The following is a 12,095-nucleotide window of genomic DNA, read 5'->3' on the forward strand; positions in this document are numbered from 1 at the left end:
CCTAAACTTAATAATAATACAACCGTATCTTGTAGATCAAGCTCAGTTCACACATACCATTAACCTCCAATAGAAAAGATATAAAATAATCTTGTAGTCCTCTGTGACATAATTTTTATTATTGTTTCTTTTGTCTATAAAGCTATGTCACCTCTAGTGGGCATTTCCCGCGCGTGTATGTATAAGTGTACATATATAATGTTGTCATTCATCTTATTCAAGATATACACAGGACGTTTTCTACCTCCCACCTTTATTGTGTGGCTGGGTAAATGCATTATGTGATCCCAGTGAACTTCACTACACCTCAGGCCAATTTGGACGTAGTTTTTCTTTAACTTTCTGTGCTGGGGGAGCAAAGTAAGGAAATATTTTCCATGGTTTTCTAGCTTACATGAGTCCCACATTTTTTATTTTGTTTCCCCCTATCCTTCTAAAACTATCTGATGTTCCACATGCTTAACAGTGCTGAAGTCACAAAGATAAGTACAAATAGTACTTGAAGGTGCAAGACAACATCAGGTCTTGAAAGGCAGTAATGATACATTCAGGTAGACTTGGAGGATGAGCAATGCAAAGCTGCGAGGGAAGCACCTCTTTTGGAGGACAGGCACTACACAATAGCAGCTGTTGTGCCAATGAGAGACATTAGAAGGTGGGAATAAAGACTGGGGTCTCCTGAAGGCCATAGTTTCATCACTTTGACACACAATGTGCCGCAAGGCTGGCTAACCTAACTAGCTGGAGACAGCTGTCTCTTGGAGACAGCACCATTGGTTGTACTGTGGCATGCAAAACTTTACACTAGTCCCACCACATTAGAAGATGTGACTCCAGGGACTGCTGGCCCCTGGCTGGTTTCTTTGCCACATGGTTGTCAGACAGCTCAGTAGCTGGCCTGAACTGTACGTCTGGACTCCTAGCAGCCACCTCAGAAGGTCTGCAGAAATTAAAAATGACTTATTGTTTCATAACTACCTCTCAGAGCTACATCAGCATATCAGAGAACAAAAAACGGTTCTGGGTAACAGTCTGTGACCTGTGAGGAAAGGCTGCATCAGTTACAAGACAAACTGAAACAGGAGAAATGCAAATAAGAACACTAAAAACACTAGGCAGTGATATATGTATAGGTGCATTTCAGATACACCATTCTCAAGGCTTGCCATGTGATGAAATGGCATGCAAATACAGTTCCTCCTCCATCTGCAGACTTTGTTGAAAAACCAACCAAAAGGCTTTTCAATGTGATGCAGAACTTGGGGATGGATCCTGAAAGTCGGTATCTGTTTGTGCAGCTGGTGTTGACAACAGGGAGGTGGCTTACACAACTGATCCCCCTTCGAGGATCGAGGACTCCTAGGAAAACATGGGATCTGCCTGCAGTGGGCAAAGGCACATATGCTGGCCAGCCTGTAAGGAGAATTTTAAACTAGGGACGATGGTAGGGAGTGGTTGGCCGATGACCAAGTGAGGAAACACAGTTGTCCAAGTGTGCAGGATGATGTGAACAGGAGAGGTGCTGTAATCAGCAAAACAGAGCAGAAGGAGGCCCACTGCAAGAATACGCACACAAACAAGCAAGTGTCTGCAGGACAGCATGGTGAAGGAAGTTCTCATACCTTCTCTGAAAAACCCACATGACAGGATGCCTCTCTAAAGTGCTGTACACTAACACACATGGCATAGAGAGGACAGAGGAAGAATTAGAGGTTTGCATACCATTGAAGGGCTGTGATCTCATTGGGAATATAGGAACATGGTGGGATAATTCACTTGATTGTAGAGCAGCAGTGGATGGCTACAGGCTCTTTAGGAAGGACAGTCTGGGATGCTGAGGAGGGCAGCTTTCCTGTACGTGAGAGAGCAGCAGGAATGCATGGAGCTCAGCCTAGGGATGGTTGAGAAGCCAGCTGAGAGCTGGTAATGATTTGAGGGCAGACCGATGTGGGTTATGTTGTGGTGGGTGTCTGCTACAAACTACCTAATAAAGAAGAAGCAGATGAGACCTTCTTCAGGCAAATGGAAGTCTCATGTTCACATGTTTTGGTCCTCATAGGGAACTTGAACCACACTGATATCTTCTGGAGGGACATGACAGGGACCAAGCAATTCATGTGATTTCTGGAGCACAGTGACGATGGCTTAATTATGGAGGTGTTTGAGGATCTAATTAAGGCAGGAAATCTGCTGGAGCTCACACTTACAAACCAGGTCAAGTATGTAAAGGTTCAGGGCAGCTTTGACTGCAGTGACCATGAGATGGTGGAGTTCAGGATCCAGAGAGAGAGAGATACAAGGCAAATAACAACTCTAAGCTTCAGGAGAGTAGACTCTGGTAGGGACCTGCTTGGAAGGATCCCATGTAAGGTCCTGATGAAAAGAGAAATCCATATAATTGGATGATTTTTGAGAATCACCTCCACCAAGCTCATAAATGATCCATCTGGCTGTGGAGGATGTCAAACAAAGGTGGTAGGAGGCCTGCATGGATGAACAAGGCTCTCATAAAGAAAAACAAAACAAAACAAAAGAAGTGCAGAAGACGTGGAAGAAGGGATACATGACCCAAAACCTCCAGAGGTCCCTTCCCACCTCAGCCACCCTGTGATATCTCTGAATCTGTGAATCTGTATATTTTAAAGCCTGTTCTTCAATGCCCATGAAGCAGTGTGGCATTTAAAAGACACCTGTTACTTATTCCCTCAGTTTCAGGTGCCTGTCTCAGGAGATCCATTTGCTGACAACAAAAATTTCTGGGGTCTACTTAACCTTCAGAAAATATTATATTATTGCATGTACCACCAGTATCACTGCAGAAATGGCAGGTTTAAATGGTGCCTGCTTTAGTAGGTTAAAAGGAATTTGTTAGGAAGTGTATATTTAAGCACTATTGCTATGGCACAAAAGACAATGTAGATGTGTGCTCAGTAGGAGACTAGAAGTGCAAGATCAGAACACCAGGAAGGAAAATGCTTTGAATGACTGGGCATGATTTAAACAGCAGGAATGATAGTATTGCCTGCAGTAGTAGTTTGATCATACACAATAGCAACATACAGATCTAAATGGCCATTTTTCTTGCACCTTTTTCTTTAAAGTTTAGTGATTTGAATGTGATTTATAAAGTGTAGCAATTTGTATTTGTTTTCACAGAGGTGTGCTTGGATTCACAGCATCATTGACTGAGCAATGAAGAATCAGCCCTTCAGTTCTTTGAAGGAAAGGCTAAGGACCCAAAACTTTAGTTTAGGCTAGGGTCCAAAACTTTAGTTGGCATTTTTCTGCTGAAGTCAGTGCAGCTGCTTCGATTTACAGTTCTCAACATCTGGACTGAATGCTGCAGAATGGGAAGAGGACAGGAGAAGGTGAGGAAAAATGCACAACTTGGTAATAGCTATTACAGAATTGAGAAGTACAGCCTAGAAACTTTCTTCATTGTAGTGAAACTGAGCTTCTCTTGGATCAACTGATGAATAGGAGCTGCACATCTTTTGAAGGATCTTAGAGAGAGTCTTGGGTCCACAGAAGAATACTCCAATACTGTTGCTGTAATCACAATAACAACAAAAAACATAAAAGCAGCAGAATAGATAGATAAACTGCACTTTTTGACAGCCTCCAGCTTTGTTTGTATCTTTTGAAATGGCTTTTTGAGAAATACATTTGAAAAGTTTTGTGTTACTGTCACAAAGTATTACAGTATAATTATTTTAATACTTCAGTGTTTATTATGTCATATTGCTTTATTTATTTGGATTGCTATATTAGAGGTCACAAATTATTTTGAATTGTAGTTCTTTGGTTTTGATTGTCATGCTTTTTTTTTTTTTTTTTTTTTTTTTTTTTAATTCAGAGAAACAAACACACTGCTTGGGCTGAAAATGTTCAGTGTTTTTTCCAGATGAGTAAATGTTTTTTTATTTTTTTTCCCCTAAAAAATGCATAAAATGTTCACTTGTTTCTGAGTATATTTTTTTTTTGTTGAATTTTAATACTGATGGCTGATTTTTTTTTTTTTTTTAATAATAAATAAATAAATAAGGTAAATAGTTCTCATAAATAACAAGAACATGACCATTGTAACAAACAGTTGTGTTCATAAGTGCACAAGTATGTTAAAAGGAACTGGAAACCTGTTTTCTTGCTGCAAAGGGCTATAAAGAGTTTGCTTTTAAGTACACATGTTCTTTTAAACATACATGTATATACATGTATATAGGTGCACACAGATGCACACCTGCTGTGCTACTGGGGGAAGCTGATTCTGCTTAAGCACAATGTAAGTGACAAGTGACAGTGTGTTTCAAAAAGTTTGCTCCTGTAAAGCTGTGGCTGTAGATCTGATTTTGGTGCCAAAGTTGTAGTCCCCCCATACTGCTCTAGTTCTTGACTGCACTCAGGTTCCACCTGAGTGGTATATTCCTGCTAATCCGCAAAAAGACACTCTTGCACCATGGGAAACTTGTTGGACCTAGATGAAGCAACCTAAAATTTAGTTAGTTCATACAAACTGATTGTTCCATCCTACAGTAGAAACTCTCAAGTTTCTTCACTTCTTGAACCTTCTGTAACCCAGAGCAAGAAAAGGTAGGGTGTTTTTTTGATTCAGTGTGCACAAGTATATAGTGTATATTTCATGCAGTGTTTTCCTTAACAGGTTCAAAGTTGACCATCAATATGTGCATCTAGGTTCAGAAGCAATACAGATTTTTCTGTCGTTTGAGCACTGGCTTTCTAAGGAAATATCACAAGACCCAGTAAAGAAAGTTAATACCCATCTCCTTCCCTGAGCATTAGAAAACCATACTTTTCTCAGCTGTTCTTAAAAAAGTAACAAAATTATAATGTTTCAGCTATAACTTTAAAAAGCTCTGTTTTTGCTGTAGAACCCCTATAAAAGGTCTTTCAAAAATCATATTTTCTGCCCTTGGCCTCTTTCTATTTTTAAACTTCCCTTATTTCCTTATTGTATTTATTTTGACCTCTATCAAGTGGTTTCTGTATTACTGTTATTTTTGTAATTTTATGGTGTTCTTGTAGCTTACTGTTTTCTCTTTGATCTACTCCTTTTCAGCTTTCTCATCTTTAAAAAAAAAGTTTTCTTCTTTTTTCTTTTTGTATCTCTGTCTCCCAAGTGCAAGCCTTTATTTTGCATTAGCAGGTAAATCTTTGGAAATCATAAAGGGTCCCAAAGATTCTGGAATTTTCTACCACTGAACACAAAAATATTTCAAATTCTTGCTTCAAAGACTTTCAGGAACAAAGAAGCTTTTCTCAGACCACTAGCGAATCCACCAAGTTCAAATGAACTGTCTTTGCCAGCAGAGATGAACTAATAACAGAACAGCATAGTCTTGCAAGAGTAGCCAAATATGTTCAGGGAACAAACATATCCTTGACATCATAAGAAAAAAATCACAGTTTATCTCTTTAATAACCATCTTCAAGGGAAATTAATGCTACTTTGTCCTTTGTGCAGAACAGTAATTGGATTGTGTGTTTCAATTATATCTGGACAAAGGCCAGGATATTGAAATACTTCTAAATATTAGATTTTCTTGTCCAAAAATTAGATTTTATTGGCATTCTCTTTCCGAGATTTCTTCATTAAAAGCTTCATTAAGCATAAATCTTCTTTCCACACAGCTAAAAAAAACTAAATTATTTTAAAAGGGTCATTTAGAAAGGTTTGCCCTCCCCTCCTCCCACTGTTTATGCTGAGAGACAAGTTACCTAACAAGGTTAGAAGCCAACCTGCCTTACCTAGGATGTTTTTCGGCTAGCTGCTTGAACTCATTGTCCCAGTTTGGCCTTCCATAGAAGGTCTTCTGTCTCAAACCAGTAATTACATCCATCTTGTCATCATAATGTAGGGCTATGTGAGTAGCCTAAAGGCAAATTCACAAGATAATCATTTTAGAATCAACAGTGTATACTCCAAGTAATAGGAGAAAGCAGTAATACAGCTTCTCAGTGAAAGACAGAAGTATTAATAAGAAAGAAAACTGTAATTATCAAATGGCAATGAGGAGAGGAGAAGAGTGGGGAGGAGAGGAGAGCAGGGGTACTCAAGAAGTCTAATAAACACTTCCAAAAGTGCTCATGACCTCAAAGGTTTTCAGCTTCTTGAGACAGAACATTTGAAATGAGTTGGGATTAAATATCTGTTTTTACTGTCTGGACCTAAGTGCCAATGACACTTTTACAGGCAAGATTCCTAAACTTCTTCTCAGTTTTTGAATATCACACCCTACACTTCATTCTCTGCAGTGACAGTGACAGTCACTGCTTTAAGGCCAAGTTGGAGTTTAGGAAAGGGAAAAAATAGAAGTGTATTGAGACAGAATTTGACAATAAATATTAGAAACTACATGCACCTTAGGGACTCTTGGTATGTCCTGACCACTGTGCTGCTGATGTACCAGAATATAGTCACAGATGTATCAGCTCTGTGGGGGTAAAACCCTGAGTATTTTGTCTTCTCCTGGCATGAAGGCAGGTGCATAAATTAGATCAGCTCAGGTGAAGCAGTGATCTGAGTGAGCTACATGTGTCAGTGCCAAGAAAACAAATCCTGATTTTCATGGACAGTTACTGTCCCTCAGCTCTTATGCTACACCCATTTCCATGCTATCTGAGTACCACTAGATATAACAACAAACCCACCATTTCTCTTAATTGTGTTGCTATTGTGTAGGAGTAATACACTTGTTTTCATTACTGTTATATCGCTGTTACTATAACTGTCGAGAAATTACTGGAAGAAGACTAAGTTAAAAAATGGGCTTTGCATTTAGTTCAGGCCACTATCATCTCTTTCAGAAGTGGCTGCTGAAATTTAGATCTATTTCATGCTAATATTGTATATTTCTCATGCTAATGAGTGTTACGAGTCTTCCATGTTGATTAACAAATCTATTATTCTTGTCAAGTGCATTTGTCACAAGAGGTCACAAAAACTCCTTGTTAGTTTGGGCCAGTGTCACGGAGGGCTTGGAAGAGTCTAAGAAAAAAATCGAAGTATTTGGTAGGAGTGGGAGGCAGGGAGCAATGTAGGATATTTGAATTGCTTACAGCAAAATTGTGCCACTGAGCAAAGGGGGTATTTCGATTCACATCAAGTGGAACTTTTCCAGGGTTTTTGGTGTCAGTCCTTTGTATAGCTCACAGTGTTAACGAAGAATCTCAAGAGCATTACAAGAAACAATAGGTTGAAACTTAGTTTCTTATCCAGGAAGAAGCAGACCTGTGCCATATCTGTTTGGCCATCCAATACCAAGAAAGAATATACAAAGAGCCTGAGACACTGAAAAAAACTTATGTCTGTGGGGGGCTGGGGTTTGGGGGTAAACACCCTCCAGAAGTGGAAGGTGCACTAGAAGATGTAAATTTACTTCATTTCAATATGAAGTAAAGTTAAGCATCATCCAAATATTAGTGGAGATGAATTTCAAACTATGATGACTGATGAACTAGAATTTCCTGACAGTAAAGAAGGCCTATAAGAAGAGGGAGCTCTGTGGATCTCTGAAGAAGGGGGAGCAGTTAAGAAGCACAGCTGCTCTTGGGCTTTGCTTGAGAAGCAGACACTGAAAAACAATCCTCTTCTGCCCTAGCCCTTTGGAGGTGGAGTGCTGAGGGACTCTGGGAGCAAAAGCAGTACCAGTGTAGTGGAGAGGCAGCACGACTCCAGGGATCTTTCTATATCACCTAACCAGCAGCACCAGATAACACAGCAGTGCTGACAGGAGACTGGACAAAGGGGTTTGAAGGGAAGGAGAGACTTCAGAAATGTGTGGAACACACAATTGAGGAGAGTCAGGCATCTCAGCAAGAATAGTTGTCTGCCTACCTGACTTTTGGTCTGATATTTGCCCAAGAGGGAAGTGAGATGTTGACAGCTAAGAGATGAGGGCAGCTTTGTGCTTTGTTAGGTTCATGAATAACTTCTTTCAAAACTGATTTTAGGTAATACCTCATGTTATTGGTAATGCAGAGTAGTGACTTCTAGGATTGCTTTACTGCTTACTTCTATGACTACTATACTTCATGATCCATGATCGGAAGAGATTTTTCTGAATATATTTTTTTACACATACCTCATTACATGATCAAATCCCTGAAGAAGGCAGAAATAAACTTTTTTTTTTTTTTTTTTTTTTTTTTTTTGTGGTAAACAGCAAGGGGAAAGATTTCTGAAATCTGATTTTTAATCTTTAGTAGACTGTCCTTGTATTCAGTATTCAGTAGAGGCAGCAGGAAATAAAACAGTAGAGCAAAGACTTTTCTGTGAGAGACTTTCTGGCAGGTACCTAACTCTGATCATAGTGTGATCTGAGAGATCAGTTAAAAAAATACAGAAAGAGAAAATCAACTCTTTTAGGTTTAGGTAAAGACTAAAGAAGTTGAATAAAAGCCACACAGTCTAAGGATTAAGTACCTCAAGGTGGGATGACAACTTGAAATTATAAAATCATGAATTTAAACTCAGTCAGAGAAAATATCTTTTCAAACAACATAAATCAGTCCATAGAGTTTGTTGTCAGAATGTTATGAATGCAGCAGGATTCAAAAGTGTACTGGACATATATGTGAACAACAAAAATTATAGTAAATAATGAGTAAACAAAACCAATGCTTTTTATACAACCCTCCATATTTCAGTGTATCTATTTAAAGGATGTTCCAAAAACATGGACAAAATGTCCCTTTACAAGCTCCCAAAAGCCTCTCTGCACTTGTGTTTGAAACACCTGGTAGTCAGGGCTGCCCAGGAAAAGAGACTGGACTGAAGGGATCACTGGCTTGCTTTCTCTGTTCCTGGTTTTCTAAATGTGAGATGGAAATGGAAACAGACAGTCTGGTGTCTTTATATTTACAGTTCTTTGTCTCTCTGTTTCATCCATCATTCATTCATCTGTTCCTGTTCCATATGTTACCATACTGGAAAAGCAAGGTACATTAACTCAGACTCATAAGAGTTTCATCATTACCTGACTTTCATCCCAACCAGTAAGAAATATATGATAACTTAGAAAATCATTTTTCCCTTTTTCAGCCATTTTTGTTTCCAAAAGGAACAGAAGATCAGCAAACCACTCGAATGCTGATGGGTCTCGACAGATCCAGTAAAAATAAACCTGTCAGATAAAAGTAAAGAGATTAAGCAGGAAGAAAACTTTCAATAAAACTTCCTAATGATAAGCTCAAGTCATTAACCACAGTGTGTATGACTCTTCTCCACTGTAAATTTAAACAGAATCACACATCATTTTGATGATGAAAAGGCTCTGTAATTAAAATAAATAAATAAATAAATTCATTCATTTTCATCTTAATGATTGACTGAAGATTGATTCACGTGTCAGTGAAGCTAGGCAGTGCACAAGTTTCCCAACTTCTCCTGCCAGTACACCTTTAACTAAGAGTACCTAATCCTGCATTTCTTGCAAATCGCTTGAAATCCTTTGAAACTTTGCATTGATTTTTGGTTATGATGAACAGGGAATTTCAATTTTACTCAGCACTGAAGAAAGGAATTCTTGTTTCTCAAGACTTTGTGCCATAGGTTGACAGTTGATGTGGTCAAAAGGTATTAGCTATGTACTTCAAGTTAAATACCCTATATAAAAAAGTCTACAGAATGTCCCTAGATTTTTTTTTTTAATTTATGTCTTTTTTAATTTGGAGCATATAATTTCTAGAAAAACATTAAACTGTAACTTTAAAGTTGCCACAGGGGTCTAATGAACCGCAATCCCATGATTTTGTTTTCTATTGTTTAAAGACCTCCTCTCTATGAAAAATTTACACTTTTTTTTTTTTCCTCTAAATTTCTCTAGTTTCATCTTCCATATGCTGTATTTTTATTTTATTTTATTTTATTTTATTTTATTTTATTTTATTTTATTTTATTGTATTGTATTGTATTGTATTGTATTGTATTGTATTTTTAATGTTGTAGTCTGGATTGGAGAGCCTACTTTTAAAGCTTTGTTTCCCAGGCAGAAATTAGAGGCTGGGATCAAGCTGTCCTGTATTTGCTGGGATCTTGGCATAGGGTAATGCTTGCATAGGGAATCAGATTGTTCAAACCAGATGGTCAGTCACTCTCCATATGATGATGCATGTTTCTATTTCAAGAGTCCTCATTGTGGTATCTTCAGGTGGATCAGGTGAGACTCCCCCAAATCCCTGTTCAGCTCAATACTTAAATCCAGGTGGCCCAGGGACCTCTGTGACCACTCCAGCACGCACATGATCTATTGTGATCAATTATCTTACCTACATACAAAGCATTTTTAAACTAATTAACTATGTATAAAAGACTGTCCTGCATGACCATTTCTGCAGGAACAGTTTCTGCTGGAACTGTTTATTTGCAAGTGTGTTATCCATGTACAAGTGAATCAAATTTTCATCTGGAACCGTGTGCAGAGTCTCAGAACCTGTGAGATTTATCTCCCAGGATCTTAATCAACACACTAAAACATATAGCTGGCTTAGGCAGAGCAGGAGCTGCCTCGGGGAGTCTTCAAAACAGTTGGAAATTACCACCTGGAAACCTCCTCCACTAATCAGTCAAATGCTGAGCTGTGAAGGTGTCTGGCAGTGTTGCCCATCACCTCATTTCATCTAAGTCCATTGTCTCAAGCACATCCTGCTATGCACAGGACAAGAAGGGGAATTCCTGAACCACTCGGGATAGCACTTGGTGTCTGCCCAGCCACTGCCATGAAGCACAAATGAACCACAATTATATATACCATTTATATATAAATATATATGCATATATATACACACAAATTGATTGCCATTCTTATTACTTAAGTTCTGGAGCTCTTGCTATGCTAATGCAATCCATCATTACATTCAAACAGAGAGCAGCAGACCTTGAAATACCCTGTGTGCCAGGCACAGCTGCATGCAGGGACAACCATCTGGAAACAATATAAGGTCTCTCAGTCAAGAGTCTTGAGCATACGTCTCCAAGGCCATTATGTCCTTCCAAAAATGATACCTGATGTCCAAACTTGTGTGGTGAGATGTTCTGCATATACTGAGTGGAGAATTTTTGAAGCCTAACTGCAAGACCTAGAAGTTCTTCCTCAATTATTTATAGCCCCATTGCATGCTTAGGATATGAGTTCAGCCAATGTAAATTTTACCTTTGGGGAAATGGATGCTTCTCCAGACCAGCATGAGGCTGGGCAGCAAGACCTGAATGCAAGATGTTTGTATCTTTGTGGTATAATGGCAAAAGGATAAGACAAAAATATCATGGAAAAGGTAAAGAGGTAAACAAAGACAATTAGTGTAGAGAAAATTGGGACTGACATAAAATAAAGAAATAGTGGCCAGAAATTTGAGGAGAGTTACTGGAACTCTTGGAAAACAGACCACTGAGAAACTCAGAGGTAATGAAACATCCGAGGCATATGGAGTGGGACTGGAACCAGAGATGAGACAAGAAACCAGTGATGAGATCTTAAAAAGATCAGGACATCAACAATTTGGAAAGAGAACATAGGGTCATATTTGCTACACATAATTTTCTTCCTAAAATGCTGGGGTAGAACCCAACGTTCCTAAATTTCATAGTTCCTCTGCTCACCAGGAAGCAGGATCAGGAAAATCCAGTGATGGAGAGAGTGCTTGTTGTTCTGTGCACTTCTTTGTCAAAGACTCAAAGACCGACTGCTGTCAGTCATTTCAACAGCTCATAGACAGTGGTTCTCTCTGGACAATGTAATTTTGAGTGTAATTTATATAATGCCTCCAAAGGGATACTTCACAAACATGGAAGAAGCTTAGAAATACACAAACTCAGATTAAAAAGGAATGACATGGAGGTCCCCTATAAACTTATATAATATAAACTATAAACTTATAATGATGGGATGGCTGGCACTATTTTTATTGTGACTATGATTTTTTATATTGTTGCAAAATCTCTTAATTTCCTCCAACACATCTCCATTTGTGCTCACCAGGCCCTTCTGTTTTTTATTGTATCTCAGTATAAAATGTAATCTAGAAGGTCTGTCCCCAAGATGATCACTCTGGGGAGGTCTGAAAATTTGGAAATTATA

The 12,095-nt window shown here is 38.6% G+C and overlaps 1 protein-coding gene across 1 annotated transcript in view; it reads right to left on the reverse strand.

The window, feature by feature from the left end:
• Positions 1 to 3,422: 3,422 nt before the first annotated feature.
• NOX3 (NADPH oxidase 3) overlaps positions 3,423 to 12,095 on the reverse strand; it is a 40,164-nt gene continuing 31,491 nt past the window's right edge. Inside the window, exons 11-13 of the mRNA XM_032184316.1 lie at positions 8,997 to 9,143; positions 5,767 to 5,891; positions 3,423 to 3,549 (exon numbers count right to left, since the gene is read on the reverse strand). Of these exons, the coding sequence (XP_032040207.1) occupies positions 3,423 to 3,549; positions 5,767 to 5,891; positions 8,997 to 9,143 (399 nt within the window). The remainder of the gene's footprint in view (positions 3,550 to 5,766; positions 5,892 to 8,996; positions 9,144 to 12,095) is intronic.

The sequence above is a fragment of the Aythya fuligula genome, chromosome 3, assembly GCF_009819795.1.
Source record: "Aythya fuligula isolate bAytFul2 chromosome 3, bAytFul2.pri, whole genome shotgun sequence".
NCBI lineage: Eukaryota > Metazoa > Chordata > Aves > Anseriformes > Anatidae > Aythya > Aythya fuligula.